Raw genomic sequence first — 18,671 nt, 5'->3', positions numbered from 1 at the left:
CTTTATGGTCAAACCCAGGTATACGTTATGATACAATAACACCTTTATGATCAAACCCAGGTATACGTTATGATACAATAACACCTTTATGATCAAACCCAGGTATACGTTATGATAAACACCTTTATGGTCAAACCCAGGTATACGTTATGATACAATAACACCTTTATGATCAAACCCAGGTATACGTTATGATACAATAACACCTTTATGATCAAACCCAGGTATACGTTATGATACAATAACACCTTTATGATCAAACCCAGGTATACGTTATGATAAACACCTTTATGATCAAACCCAGGTATACGTTATGATAAACACCTTTATGATCAAACCCAGGTATACGTTATGATAAACACCTTTATGGTCAAACCCAGGTATACGTTATGATACAATAACACCTTTATGATCAAACCCAGGTATACGTTATGATACAATAACACCTTTATGATCAAACCCAGGTATACGTTATGATACAATAACACCTTTATGATCAAACCCAGGTATACGTTATGATAAACACCTTTATGGTCAAACCCAGGTATACGTTATGATACAATAACACCTTTATGATCAAACCCAGGTATACGTTATGATAAACACCTTTATGATCAAACCCAGGTATACGTTATGATACAATAACACCTTTATGATCAAACCCAGGTATACGTTATGATACAATAACACCTTTATGATCAAACCCAGGTATACGTTATGATAAACACCTTTATGATCAAACCCAGGTATACGTTATGATACAATAACACCTTTATGGTCAAACCCAGGTATACGTTATGATAAACACCTTTATGATCAAACCCAGGTATACGTTATGATAAACACCTTTATGATCAAACCCAGGTATACGTTATGATACAATAACACCTTTATGGTCAAACCCAGGTATACGTTATGATAAACACCTTTATGATCAAACCCAGGTATACGTTATGATAAACACCTTTATGATCAAACCCAGGTATACGTTATGATACAATAACACCTTTATGATCAAACCCAGGTATACGTTATGATACAATAACACCTTTATGATCAAACCCAGGTATACGTTATGATACAATAACACCTTTATGGTCAAACCCAGGTATACGTTATGATACAATAACACCTTTATGATCAAACCCAGGTATACGTTATGATACAATAACACCTTTATGATCAAACCCAGGTATACGTTATGATACAATAACACCTTTATGATCAAACCCAGGTATACGTTATGATACAATAACACCTTTATGATCAAACCCAGGTATACGTTATGATAAACACCTTTATGATCAAACCCAGGTATACGTTATGATACAATAACACCTTTATGATCAAACCCAGGTATACGTTATGATAAACACCTTTATGATCAAACCCAGGTATACGTTATGATACAATAACACCTTTATGATCAAACCCAGGTATACGTTATGATACAATAACACCTTTATGGTCAAACCCAGGTATACGTTATGATACAATAACACCTTTATGGTCAAACCCAGGTATACGTTATGATACAATAACACCTTTATGATCAAACCCAGGTATACGTTATGATAAACACCTTTATGGTCAAACCCAGGTATACGTTATGATACAATAACACCTTTATGGTCAAACCCAGGTATACGTTATGATACAATAACACCTTTATGATCAAACCCAGGTATACGTTATGATACAATAACACCTTTATGGTCAAACCCAGGTATACGTTATGATACAATAACACCTTTATGATCAAACCCAGGTATACGTTATGATACAATAACACCTTTATGGTCAAACCCAGGTATACGTTATGATAAACACCTTTATGATCAAACCCAGGTATACGTTATGATAAACACCTTTATGATCAAACCCAGGTATACGTTATGATACAATAACACCTTTATGGTCAAACCCAGGTATACGTTATGATACAATAACACCTTTATGGTCAAACCCAGGTATACGTTATGATAAACACCTTTATGATCAAACCCAGGTATACGTTATGATACAATAACACCTTTATGATCAAACCCAGGTATACGTTATGATACAATAACACCTTTATGGTCAAACCCAGGTATACGTTATGATACAATAACACCTTTATGATCAAACCCAGGTATACGTTATGATACAATAACACCTTTATGGTCAAACCCAGGTATACGTTATGATAAACACCTTTATGGTCAAACCCAGGTATACGTTATGATACAATAACACCTTTATGATCAAACCCAGGTATACGTTATGATACAATAACACCTTTATGGTCAAACCCAGGTATACGTTATGATACAATAACACCTTTATGATCAAACCCAGGTATACGTTATGATAAACACCTTTATGATCAAACCCAGGTATACGTTATGATAAACACCTTTATGATCAAACCCAGGTATACGTTATGATAAACACCTTTATGATCAAACCCAGGTATACGTTATGATAAACACCTTTATGATCAAACCCAGGTATACGTTATGATACAATAACACCTTTATGGTCAAACCCAGGTATACGTTATGATAAACACCTTTATGATCAAACCCAGGTATACGTTATGATAAACACCTTTATGATCAAACCCAGGTATACGTTATGATACAATAACACCTTTATGGTCAAACCCAGGTATACGTTATGATACAATAACACCTTTATGGTCAAACCCAGGTATACGTTATGATAAACACCTTTATGATCAAACCCAGGTATACGTTATGATACAATAACACCTTTATGATCAAACCCAGGTATACGTTATGATACAATAACACCTTTATGGTCAAACCCAGGTATACGTTATGATAAACACCTTTATGATCAAACCCAGGTATACGTTATGATACAATAACACCTTTATGATCAAACCCAGGTATACGTTATGATACAATAACACCTTTATGATCAAACCCAGGTATACGTTATGATACAATAACACCTTTATGGTCAAACCCAGGTATACGTTATGATAAACACCTTTATGATCAAACCCAGGTATACGTTATGATAAACACCTTTATGATCAAACCCAGGTATACGTTATGATACAATAACACCTTTATGGTCAAACCCAGGTATACGTTATGATACAATAACACCTTTATGGTCAAACCCAGGTATACGTTATGATAAACACCTTTATGATCAAACCCAGGTATACGTTATGATAAACACCTTTATGATCAAACCCAGGTATACGTTATGATACAATAACACCTTTATGGTCAAACCCAGGTATACGTTATGATACAATAACACCTTTATGATCAAACCCAGGTATACGTTATGATAAACACCTTTATGATCAAACCCAGGTATACGTTATGATACAATAACACCTTTATGATCAAACCCAGGTATACGTTATGATAAACACCTTTATGGTCAAACCCAGGTATACGTTATGATACAATAACACCTTTATGATCAAACCCAGGTATACGTTATGATACAATAACACCTTTATGGTCAAACCCAGGTATACGTTATGATACAATAACACCTTTATGATCAAACCCAGGTATACGTTATGATACAATAACACCTTTATGATCAAACCCAGGTATACGTTATGATACAATAACACCTTTATGATCAAACCCAGGTATACGTTATGATAAACACCTTTATGATCAAACCCAGGTATACGTTATGATACAATAACACCTTTATGATCAAACCCAGGTATACGTTATGATAAACACCTTTATGATCAAACCCAGGTATACGTTATGATACAATAACACCTTTATGATCAAACCCAGGTATACGTTATGATAAACACCTTTATGATCAAACCCAGGTATACGTTATGATAAACACCTTTATGATCAAACCCAGGTATACGTTATGATAAACACCTTTATGATCAAACCCAGGTATACGTTATGATACAATAACACCTTTATGATCAAACCCAGGTATACGTTATGATACAATAACACCTTTATGATCAAACCCAGGTATACGTTATGATACAATAACACCTTTATGATCAAACCCAGGTATACGTTATGATACAATAACACCTTTATGATCAAACCCAGGTATACGTTATGATACAATAACACCTTTATGATCAAACCCAGGTATACGTTATGATACAATAACACCTTTATGATCAAACCCAGGTATACGTTATGATAAACACCTTTATGATCAAACCCAGGTATACGTTATGATACAATAACACCTTTATGATCAAACCCAGGTATACGTTATGATACAATAACACCTTTATGATCAAACCCAGGTATACGTTATGATAAACACCTTTATGATCAAACCCAGGTATACGTTATGATACAATAACACCTTTATGGTCAAACCCAGGTATACGTTATGATACAATAACACCTTTATGATCAAACCCAGGTATACGTTATGATACAATAACACCTTTATGGTCAAACCCAGGTATACGTTATGATAAACACCTTTATGATCAAACCCAGGTATACGTTATGATACAATAACACCTTTATGATCAAACCCAGGTATACGTTATGATACAATAACACCTTTATGATCAAACCCAGGTATACGTTATGATAAACACCTTTATGATCAAACCCAGGTATACGTTATGATAAACACCTTTATGATCAAACCCAGGTATACGTTATGATAAACACCTTTATGATCAAACCCAGGTATACGTTATGATACAATAACACCTTTATGATCAAACCCAGGTATACGTTATGATACAATAACACCTTTATGATCAAACCCAGGTATACGTTATGATAAACACCTTTATGATCAAACCCAGGTATACGTTATGATACAATAACACCTTTATGGTCAAACCCAGGTATACGTTATGATACAATAACACCTTTATGACCAAACCCAGGTATACGTTATGATAAACACCTTTATGATCAAACCCAGGTATACGTTATGATGAACACCTTTATGATCAAACCCAGGTATACGTTATGATAAACACCTTTATGGTCAAACCCAGGTATACGTTATGATACAATAACACCTTTATGATCAAACCCAGGTATACGTTATGATACAATAACACCTTTATGATCAAACCCAGGTATACGTTATGATACAATAACACCTTTATGATCAAACCCAGGTATACGTTATGATAAACACCTTTATGGTCAAACCCAGGTATACGTTATGATAAACACCTTTATGATCAAACCCAGGTATACGTTATGATACAATAACACCTTTATGATCAAACCCAGGTATACGTTATGATACAATAACACCTTTATGATCAAACCCAGGTATACGTTATGATAAACACCTTTATGGTCAAACCCAGGTATACGTTATGATAAACACCTTTATGGTCAAACCCAGGTATACGTTATGATACAATAACACCTTTATGATCAAACCCAGGTATACGTTATGATACAATAACACCTTTATGATCAAACCCAGGTATACGTTATGATAAACACCTTTATGATCAAACCCAGGTATACGTTATGATACAATAACACCTTTATGATCAAACCCAGGTATACGTTATGATAAACACCTTTATGATCAAACCCAGGTATACGTTATGATACAATAACACCTTTATGATCAAACCCAGGTATACGTTATGATAAACACCTTTATGATCAAACCCAGGTATACGTTATGATAAACACCTTTATGATCAAACCCAGGTATACGTTATGATACAATAACACCTTTATGGTCAAACCCAGGTATACGTTATGATACAATAACACCTTTATGGTCAAACCCAGGTATACGTTATGATACAATAACACCTTTATGATCAAACCCAGGTATACGTTATGATAAACACCTTTATGATCAAACCCAGGTATACGTTATGATACAATAACACCTTTATGATCAAACCCAGGTATACGTTATGATACAATAACACCTTTATGATCAAACCCAGGTATACGTTATGATACAATAACACCTTTATGGTCAAACCCAGGTATACGTTATGATAAACACCTTTATGATCAAACCCAGGTATACGTTATGATACAATAACACCTTTATGATCAAACCCAGGTATACGTTATGATAAACACCTTTATGATCAAACCCAGGTATACGTTATGATACAATAACACCTTTATGATCAAACCCAGGTATACGTTATGATACAATAACACCTTTATGATCAAACCCAGGTATACGTTATGATAAACACCTTTATGAACAAACCCAGGTATACGTTATGATACAATAACACCTTTATGGTCAAACCCAGGTATACGTTATGATACAATAACACCTTTATGGTCAAACCCAGGTATACGTTATGATAAACACCTTTATGATCAAACCCAGGTATACGTTATGATAAACACCTTTATGATCAAACCCAGGTATACGTTATGATACAATAACACCTTTATGATCAAACCCAGGTATACGTTATGATAAACACCTTTATGATCAAACCCAGGTATACGTTATGATAAACACCTTTATGATCAAACCCAGGTATACGTTATGATAAACACCTTTATGATCAAACCCAGGTATACGTTATGATACAATAACACCTTTATGATCAAACCCAGGTATACGTTATGATACAATAACACCTTTATGATCAAACCCAGGTATACGTTATGATAAACACCTTTATGATCAAACCCAGGTATACGTTATGATACAATAACACCTTTATGGTCAAACCCAGGTATACGTTATGATAAACACCTTTATGATCAAACCCAGGTATACGTTATGATACAATAACACCTTTATGATCAAACCCAGGTATACGTTATGATAAACACCTTTATGGTCAAACCCAGGTATACGTTATGATAAACACCTTTATGATCAAACCCAGGTATACGTTATGATACAATAACACCTTTATGATCAAACCCAGGTATACGTTATGATAAACACCTTTATGATCAAACCCAGGTATACGTTATGATAAACACCTTTATGATCAAACCCAGGTATACGTTATGATACAATAACACCTTTATGATCAAACCCAGGTATACGTTATGATAAACACCTTTATGGTCAAACCCAGGTATACGTTATGATAAACACCTTTATGGTCAAACCCAGGTATACGTTATGATACAATAACACCTTTATGATCAAACCCAGGTATACGTTATGATAAACACCTTTATGATCAAACCCAGGTATACGTTATGATACAATAACACCTTTATGATCAAACCCAGGTATACGTTATGATAAACACCTTTATGATCAAACCCAGGTATACGTTATGATACAATAACACCTTTATGATCAAACCCAGGTATACGTTATGATAAACACCTTTATGATCAAACCCAGGTATACGTTATGATACAATAACACCTTTATGATCAAACCCAGGTATACGTTATGATAAACACCTTTATGATCAAACCCAGGTATACGTTATGATAAACACCTTTATGATCAAACCCAGGTATACGTTATGATACAATAACACCTTTATGGTCAAACCCAGGTATACGTTATGATACAATAACACCTTTATGGTCAAACCCAGGTATACGTTATGATACAATAACACCTTTATGATCAAACCCAGGTATACGTTATGATAAACACCTTTATGATCAAACCCAGGTATACGTTATGATACAATAACACCTTTATGATCAAACCCAGGTATACGTTATGATAAACACCTTTATGATCAAACCCAGGTATACGTTATGATACAATAACACCTTTATGGTCAAACCCAGGTATACGTTATGATACAATAACACCTTTATGATCAAACCCAGGTATACGTTATGATACAATAACACCTTTATGATCAAACCCAGGTATACGTTATGATACAATAACACCTTTATGATCAAACCCAGGTATACGTTATGATAAACACCTTTATGATCAAACCCAGGTATACGTTATGATACAATAACACCTTTATGATCAAACCCAGGTATACGTTATGATACAATAACACCTTTATGGTCAAACCCAGGTATACGTTATGATACAATAACACCTTTATGGTCAAACCCAGGTATACGTTATGATACAATAACACCTTTATGGTCAAACCCAGGTATACGTTATGATACAATAACACCTTTATGGTCAAACCCAGGTATACGTTATGATACAATAACACCTTTATGATCAAACCCAGGTATACGTTATGATAAACACCTTTATGGTCAAACCCAGGTATACGTTATGATACACACCTTTATGATCAAACCCAGGTATACGTTATGATACAATAACACCTTTATGATCAAACCCAGGTATACGTTATGATACAATAACACCTTTATGATCAAACCCAGGTATACGTTATGATACAATAACACCTTTATGATCAAACCCAGGTATACGTTATGATACAATAACACCTTTATGATCAAACCCAGGTATACGTTATGATACAATAACACCTTTATGATCAAACCCAGGTATACGTTATGATACAATAACACCTTTATGATCAAACCCAGGTATACGTTATGATAAACACCTTTATGATCAAACCCAGGTATACGTTATGATAAACACCTTTATGGTCAAACCCAGGTATACGTTATGATAAACACCTTTATGATCAAACCCAGGTATACGTTATGATACAATAACACCTTTATGATCAAACCCAGGTATACGTTATGATACAATAACACCTTTATGATCAAACCCAGGTATACGTTATGATAAACACCTTTATGATCAAACCCAGGTATACGTTATGATACAATAACACCTTTATGATCAAACCCAGGTATACGTTATGATAAACACCTTTATGGTCAAACCCAGGTATACGTTATGATAAACACCTTTATGGTCAAACCCAGGTATACGTTATGATACAATAACACCTTTATGGTCAAACCCAGGTATACGTTATGATACAATAACACCTTTATGGTCAAACCCAGGTATACGTTATGATAAACACCTTTATGGTCAAACCCAGGTATACGTTATGATACAATAACACCTTTATGATCAAACCCAGGTATACGTTATGATACAATAACACCTTTATGATCAAACCCAGGTATACGTTATGATACAATAACACCTTTATGATCAAACCCAGGTATACGTTATGATAAACACCTTTATGATCAAACCCAGGTATACGTTATGATAAACACCTTTATGGTCAAACCCAGGTATACGTTATGATAAACACCTTTATGATCAAACCCAGGTATACGTTATGATACAATAACACCTTTATGATCAAACCCAGGTATACGTTATGATACAATAACACCTTTATGATCAAACCCAGGTATACGTTATGATAAACACCTTTATGATCAAACCCAGGTATACGTTATGATACAATAACACCTTTATGATCAAACCCAGGTATACGTTATGATACAATAACACCTTTATGGTCAAACCCAGGTATACGTTATGATAAACACCTTTATGATCAAACCCAGGTATACGTTATGATAAACACCTTTATGATCAAACCCAGGTATACGTTATGATAAACACCTTTATGATCAAACCCAGGTATACGTTATGATACAATAACACCTTTATGATCAAACCCAGGTATACGTTATGATACAATAACACCTTTATGATCAAACCCAGGTATACGTTATGATACAATAACACCTTTATGGTCAAACCCAGGTATACGTTATGATACAATAACACCTTTATGATCAAACCCAGGTATACGTTATGATAAACACCTTTATGGTCAAACCCAGGTATACGTTATGATACAATAACACCTTTATGATCAAACCCAGGTATACGTTATGATACAATAACACCTTTATGATCAAACCCAGGTATACGTTATGATAAACACCTTTATGGTCAAACCCAGGTATACGTTATGATAAACACCTTTATGGTCAAACCCAGGTATACGTTATGATACAATAACACCTTTATGGTCAAACCCAGGTATACGTTATGATACAATAACACCTTTATGATCAAACCCAGGTATACGTTATGATAAACACCTTTATGATCAAACCCAGGTATACGTTATGATACAATAACACCTTTATGGTCAAACCCAGGTATACGTTATGATACAATAACACCTTTATGGTCAAACCCAGGTATACGTTATGATACAATAACACCTTTATGATCAAACCCAGGTATACGTTATGATACAATAACACCTTTATGGTCAAACCCAGGTATACGTTATGATAAACACCTTTATGATCAAACCCAGGTATACGTTATGATAAACACCTTTATGATCAAACCCAGGTATACGTTATGATACAATAACACCTTTATGATCAAACCCAGGTATACGTTATGATAAACACCTTTATGGTCAAACCCAGGTATACGTTATGATACAATAACACCTTTATGGTCAAACCCAGGTATACGTTATGATACAATAACACCTTTATGGTCAAACCCAGGTATACGTTATGATACAATAACACCTTTATGATCAAACCCAGGTATACGTTATGATACAATAACACCTTTATGGTCAAACCCAGGTATACGTTATGATACAATAACACCTTTATGATCAAACCCAGGTATACGTTATGATACAATAACACCTTTATGGTCAAACCCAGGTATACGTTATGATAAACACCTTTATGATCAAACCCAGGTATACGTTATGATAAACACCTTTATGATCAAACCCAGGTATACGTTATGATACAATAACACCTTTATGATCAAACCCAGGTATACGTTATGATACAATAACACCTTTATGATCAAACCCAGGCATACGTTATGATAAACACCTTTATGATCAAACCCAGGTATACGTTATGATACAATAACACCTTTATGATCAAACCCAGGTATACGTTATGATACAATAACACCTTTATGGTCAAACCCAGGTATACGTTATGATACAATAACACCTTTATGATCAAACCCAGGTATACGTTATGATACAATAACACCTTTATGATCAAACCCAGGTATACGTTATGATACAATAACACCTTTATGATCAAACCCAGGTATACGTTATGATACAATAACACCTTTATGGTCAAACCCAGGTATACGTTATGATACAATAACACCTTTATGATCAAACCCAGGCATACGTTATGATAAACACCTTTATGATCAAACCCAGGTATACGTTATGATACAATAACACCTTTATGATCAAACCCAGGTATACGTTATGATACAATAACACCTTTATGATCAAACCCAGGTATACGTTATGATACAATAACACCTTTATGATCAAACCCAGGTATACGTTATGATACAATAACACCTTTATGGTCAAACCCAGGTATACGTTATGATACAATAACACCTTTATGATCAAACCCAGGTATACGTTATGATAAACACCTTTATGGTCAAACCCAGGTATACGTTATGATAAACACCTTTATGATCAAACCCAGGTATACGTTATGATAAACACCTTTATGATCAAACCCAGGTATACGTTATGATACAATAACACCTTTATGATCAAACCCAGGTATACGTTATGATAAACACCTTTATGGTCAAACCCAGGTATACGTTATGATACAATAACACCTTTATGATCAAACCCAGGTATACGTTATGATACAATAACACCTTTATGATCAAACCCAGGTATACGTTATGATACAATAACACCTTTATGATCAAACCCAGGTATACGTTATGATACAATAACACCTTTATGATCAAACCCAGGTATACGTTATGATAAACACCTTTATGATCAAACCCAGGTATACGTTATGATAAACACCTTTATGGTCAAACCCAGGTATACGTTATGATACAATAACACCTTTATGATCAAACCCAGGTATACGTTATGATACAATAACACCTTTATGATCAAACCCAGGTATACGTTATGATACAATAACACCTTTATGATCAAACCCAGGTATACGTTATGATACAATAACACCTTTATGATCAAACCCAGGTATACGTTATGATAAACACCTTTATGATCAAACCCAGGTATACGTTATGATACAATAACACCTTTATGATCAAACCCAGGTATACGTTATGATAAACACCTTTATGATCAAACCCAGGTATACGTTATGATACAATAACACCTTTATGATCAAACCCAGGTATACGTTATGATACAATAACACCTTTATGGTCAAACCCAGGTATACGTTATGATAAACACCTTTATGATCAAACCCAGGTATACATTATGATAAACACCTTTATGATCAAACCCAGGTATACGTTATGATAAACACCTTTATGATCAAACCCAGGTATACGTTATGATACAATAACACCTTTATGATCAAACCCAGGTATACGTTATGATACAATAACACCTTTATGATCAAACCCAGGTATACGTTATGATAAACACCTTTATGATCAAACCCAGGTATACGCACGCACGCACACACGCATCAACGCACTCACGCACGCACGCACACAGACACCCATATCTGTCTGTCTGTCTTTCTGTCTGTCAGTAACCTTTCTGTCTGTCAGTAACCTGTCTGTCTCTCTGTAACCTGTCTGTGTGTCCCCAGGCCTGTCAGTAAGCTGGGTAAACTGACTCCTCTGGGCGAGGAGGACGAAGACGTAGCGAGAGAGAGACAGAGGATCGTCCACGGGCTGGGACACGGAGACATCCTGGAGCTGAGGGGGTTAACCAAGGTACACACACACACACACACACACACACACACACACACACACACACACACACACACACACACAAAGTGGGCAGGGGTGAGGTGGGTTCGGGGGGTGAGGCCAAGTAGGAGCCTGACCAGTTTGTTTTGGGAGGTCTGGAGCCTTGTTTTAAGGGCCTTTGAGGTGCCGTGGTACCATGAGGTGCATGCATAGTCAAAGAAACCTTGTACGAGGGCTCCTGTTAAGGTCTTCAAGGTGTTTTTGTTGACCAGTGAGGAGATCCTGTAAAGGAATCTTGTTCTTTGATTGACTTTTTTGATTACGTTGGTGGCCATCTTATCACCGGAAAGATTAGCCTCCAGGATGGAACCTAGGTAGGTAATTTCATCTTTTCGTGTGATAATATTGTCACCCACTCTAACCAAGAAGCCATCTGCCTTGCTGAGTTTACTATTTGATCCGAAGAGGATGGATTCAGTTTTTCCCATGGTGTAAGGATAGTTTGTTATCAGCGAGCCAGGTGCAGATTCTACCGAGTTCAGAGCTGAGGGTCTTTTCAACCTGCAGTTTGTTCCTGTCCGAGACCAGCAGTGCTGAGTCATCTGCGAACAGGAACAAGTTGCAGTCACAAGCTGAAGTCATGTCGTTAACATATATTAGGAACAGTAAAGGCCCTAGTATGCTTCCTTGTGGGACGCCACAGCTCACTGGGAGGGGGGGGGGACAGTGTTCCGTTCACCTCCACCATCTGTTCTCTCCCCTCCAGGTAGGATTGCATCCAGCTCACTGATGTGCTATCAAAACCAATAGCTCTAAGCTTGCACACACACACACACACACACACACACACACACACACACACACACACACACACACACACACACACTGTGATGTGTTGAGCAGGGAGTCTAGAATAGATGTCAGTCCAGGTGTTTCACACAGACACAGATGAATGTCACTATAAGCTGGTTTATTTGGCAGCTAGCCTACTAAGAAGAGCATTGATCCAGTATTGACCATATTACGCCGGCTCTCACGGCAGACAGAACTATAACCAGTGATGGGCAAGCTACTTGGAAAATGTAGTAAGCTACACTACCAGTTACTCTCTATTAAATATAGCTCAACTACAACGAAGCTATCCCCAGATAATTGTAGCAAGCTACACTATAAGCTACATGGCAAAAGTAGCTAGCTACATGGACACTACTTTTTAAAAAAAATATTTTTTATCAACTTAATGATCAAGTTTCCACCGAACAAATAGCCTAATAGGCAGGCAAAAATGCTGAGTTTGATTGTTTATTAAAAAACAAACAGGAAACAAGCCCTCTGTCTGGCTTTTGGTGTCAACTTTTTCACATTTACTTGTATTAATGTACCTTGCGGTGTCAGGAGCCGGCTGATTCATGTGTTCAGTGTTGGGAAAGTTCTTTTTTTTATTAACTATAGTTCAGTTCACAGTTAATTTTTTTAAAGGAACTAATTCAGTTCATAATTCAACATTTTGAACTAAAGTTAATGGTTCCAAAAATGTTACGATTTTAGTTATTTTTAGTTATTTTCTTTTAAATTATTATTATTGCCACAGCCTAGCCATTTGCACACCAGCTGAGAGACATAATTTAGACTAGAGAATGCTAGTCTCTCAAGACAGACTGTTGCCTTGATAGGCACTGTTTTACCGAATATTTGAGGATGGGATACTCAGATTGAGAGAATGCTGACAGGCACTTAAATGAGATGTTAATGTCCTGTAGTAGACTTAGAAATAAAAACTAGTGTTGACTAATCAATACAAGTGGCTCTTATTTTGATGGGGCAGTTTCTGCACAAGAAGTCCGTTTGACTTGTAAACAAGCTACGATGAATGAGCTGTCAAAGTACTATAGTCGCTAAACCACGTTAGCGATCAAATTTACAATATGAAAACTTTCACTTAGACAATAATGTAGGTTACACACGCTGGAATTAAACATGGAACCTGCAGGCAGCATTAGGTGAGTAATTCATTGTGTTGTGCTAGAGATAAAAGGACAGCTGCTGCGTGGGATCCTCTTGCTGCTTAACAACATAACTGTGTCAGACTCTTCTTATCTAAACCAACCAATCATGGATTTTTTTCCAGGGATTTTTTTCCCCACAAAACTTTATTTAACAGTCAATTTGTAACGTATAGCTTTTGTTGAAAGCTACGTCACTACTTGGGTCTAAAAATAGCTACACTACAAAAAACGCTACTTCGTTCAAAAGGAGTGAAGCTACCGTCAAGCTACTGATAAATGTAGTTAAGCTATGTAGCTTCGCTACTTGTAGCTAGCTACTGCCCAACACTAACTATAACATAGTATGTGCATATAGTCACTTGTCAGATCTTCCACACACAACAAAACAAAAGGGTGCAGTGCACCACCCTGTGGCACCAACTGGCACTGCATACTGACTGTTACAACACACACACACACACACACACACACACACACACACACACACACACACACACACACACACACACACACACACACACACACACACACACACAGGGACACAGAGCTCTAAATAGAGATTCCCAACCTGTGCTCCCTGTGCCGCAGCACTTTAGTGTGCCATTTTGATTTGAACAAAAGTAGCCTCGGTACCCAGACGTTTTTAAAAGTAGCCTCGGTACCCAGACGTTTTTAAACGTAGCCTCGGTACCCAGACGTTTTTATTTCCAGGAAGAAAAGTAACCCCGACCCTTTGCCCGATAGCAGTAGATCCTGTTGCCCATCCCCATCAGTCTTAACGACCCATAGAAATGCTAATGTGTGGCTTTGTTTACACGAGGACACCACCTACTCTCCTGGCACATACTGTACTGTATATAAAAACAGTTTCTACTCAACAATTAGACTGCTGAACAAGAGCTAGGACTGGCGACGCCGCACAGACTGAACTGAACTGGTCTCCTTTTAGTAGAGACTACTTTATATACACATAGGCTACATCACTTTATTTAATTATTTTTATATGCATACATATTGTACCATGTAGTTTAGTCATGTACTATGCACTTTATTTCTTCTTTTTAACTGCAATGATGAGTCTGCACAAAGAATTTCACCCATGTTACTGTAATGTGACAATAAAGTTTGATTCTGATTCAGCGTGTCCAGATTGTGAGCGACACATGAATGAATGAACCTTCACCTCCCAATATATGAATGAATTAACCTTCACCTCCCAATGAATGAATGAATGAACCTTCACCTCCCAATGTATGAATGAATGAACCTTCACCTCCCAATGAATGAATGAATGAACCTTCACCTCCCAATGTATGAATGAATGAACCTTCACCTCCCAACGTATGAATGAATGAACCTTCACCTCCCAATGTATGAATGAATGAACCTTCACCTCCCAATGTATGAATGAATGAACCTTCACCTCCCAATGTATGAATGAATGAACCTTCACCTCCCAATGTATGAATGAATGGACCTTCACCTCCCAATGTATGAATGAATCTTCACCTCCCAATATATGAATGAATGAACCTTCACCTCCCAATGTATGAATGAATGAACCTTCACCTCCCAATGTATGAATGAATGAACCTTCACCTCCCAACGTATGAATGAATGAACCTTCACCTCCCAATGTATGAATGAATGAACCTTCACCTCCCAATGTATGAATGAATGAACCTTCACCTCCCAATGTATGAATGAATGGACCTTCACCTCCTAATGTATGAATGAATCTTCACCTCCCAATATATGAATGAATGAACCTTCACCTCCCAATGTATGAATGAATGAACCTTCACCTCCCAATGTATGAATGAATGAACCTTCACCTCCCAATGTATGAATGAATGAACCTTCACCTCCCAATGTATGTATGAATGAACCTTCACCTCCCAATGTATGAATGAATGAACCTTCACCTCCCAATGTATGAATGAATGAACCTTCACCTCCCAATGTATGAATGAATGAACCTTCACCTCCCAATGTATGAATGAATGAACCTTCACCTCCCAATGTATGAATGATGAACCTTCACCTCCCAATGTATGAATGAATGAACCTTCACCTCCCAATGTATGAATGAATGAACCTTCACCTCCCAAAGTATGAATGAATGAACCTTCACCTCCCAATGTATGAATGAATGAACCTTCACCTCCCAATGTATGAATGAATGAACCTTCACCTCCCAATGTATGAATGAATGAACCTTCACCTCCCAATGTATGAATGAATGAACCTTCACCTCCCAATGTATGAATGTATGAATGAATGAACCTTCACCTCCCAATGTATGAATGAATGAACCTTCACCTCCCAATGAATGAATGAATGAACCTTCACCTCCCAATGTATGAATGAATGAACCTTCACCTCCCAATATATGAATGAATGAACCTTCACCTCCCAATGTATGAATGAACCTTCACCTCCCAATGTATGAATGAATGAACCTTCACCTCCCAATATATGAATGAATGAACCTTCACCTCCCAATGTATGAATGAATGAACCTTCACCTCCCAATGTATGAATGAATGAACCTTCACCTCCCAATGTATGAATGAATGAACCTTCACCTCCCAATATATGAATGAATGAACCTTCACCTCCCAATGTATGAATGAATGAACCTTCACCTCCCAATATATGAATGAATTAACCTTCACCTCCCAATGTATGAATGAATGAACCTTCACCTCCCAATGTATGAATGAATGAACCTTCACCTCCCAATGTATGAATGAATGAACCTTCACCTCCCAATGTATGAATGAATGAACCTTCACCTCCCAATATATGAATGAATGAACCTTCACCTCCCAATGTATGAATGAATGAACCTTCACCTCCCAACGTATGACTGAATGAACATTCACCTCCCAATGTATGAATGAATGAACCTTCACCTCACAATATATGAATGAATGAACCTTCACCTCCCAATGTATGAATGAATGAACCTTCACCTCCCAACGTATGAATGAATGAACCTTCACCTCCCAACGTATGAATGAATGAACCTTCACCTCCCAATGTATGAATGAATGAACCTTCACCTCCCAATGTATGAATGAATGAACCTTCACCTCCCAACGTATGACTGAATGAACATTCACCTCCCAATGTATGAATGAATGAACCTTCACCTCACAATATATGAATGAATGAACCTTCACCTCCCAATGTATGAATGAACCTTCACCTCCCAATGTATGAATGAATGAACCTTCACCTCCCAATATATGAATGAATGAACCTTCACCTCCCAATGTATGAATGAATGAACCTTCACCTCCCAATGTATGAATGAATGAACCTTCACCTCCCAATGTATGAATGAATGAACCTTCACCTCCCAATATATGAATGAATGAACCTTCACCTCCCAATGTATGAATGAATGAACCTTCACCTCCCAATATATGAATGAATTAACCTTCACCTCCCAATGTATGAATGAATGAACCTTCACCTCCCAATGTATGAATGAATGAACCTTCACCTCCCAATGTATGAATGAATGAACCTTCACCTCCCAATGTATGAATGAATGAACCTTCACCTCCCAATGTATGTATGAATGAACCTTCACCTCCCAATGTATGAATGAATGAACCTTCACCTCCCAATGTATGAATGAATGAACCTTCACCTCCCAATGTATGAATGAATGAACCTTCACCTCCCAATGTATGTATGAATGAACCTTCACCTCCCAATGTATGAATGATGAACCTTCACCTCCCAATGTATGAATGAATGAACCTTCACCTCCCAATGTATGAATGAATGAACCTTCACCTCCCAAAGTATGAATGAATGAACCTTCACCTCCCAATGTATGAATGAATGAACCTTCACCTCCCAATGTATGAATGAATGAACCTTCACCTCCCAATGTATGAATGAATGAACCTTCACCTCCCAATGTATGAATGAATGAACCTTCACCTCCCAATGAATGAATGAATGAACCTTCACCTCCCAATGAATGAATGAATGAACCTTCACCTCCCAATGTATGAATGAATGAACCTTCACCTC

At 36.7% G+C, this 18,671-nt stretch overlaps 1 protein-coding gene across 1 annotated transcript in view; it reads left to right on the top strand.

The window, feature by feature from the left end:
- LOC310873049 (phospholipid-transporting ATPase ABCA1-like) overlaps positions 1–18,671 on the top strand; it is a 47,990-nt gene that overhangs the window by 11,869 nt on the left and 17,450 nt on the right. Inside the window, exon 6 of the mRNA XM_083785327.1 lies at positions 12,504–12,630. Within this exon, the coding sequence (XP_083641453.1) occupies positions 12,504–12,630 (127 nt within the window). The remainder of the gene's footprint in view (positions 1–12,503; positions 12,631–18,671) is intronic.

Source organism: Protomyctophum parallelum (assembly GCF_964188405.1).
Source record: "Protomyctophum parallelum genome assembly, chromosome: 16".
NCBI classification, from domain to species: Eukaryota; Metazoa; Chordata; class Actinopteri; order Myctophiformes; family Myctophidae; genus Protomyctophum; species Protomyctophum parallelum.
This window is presented reverse-complemented; position numbering and strand designations above follow the sequence as displayed.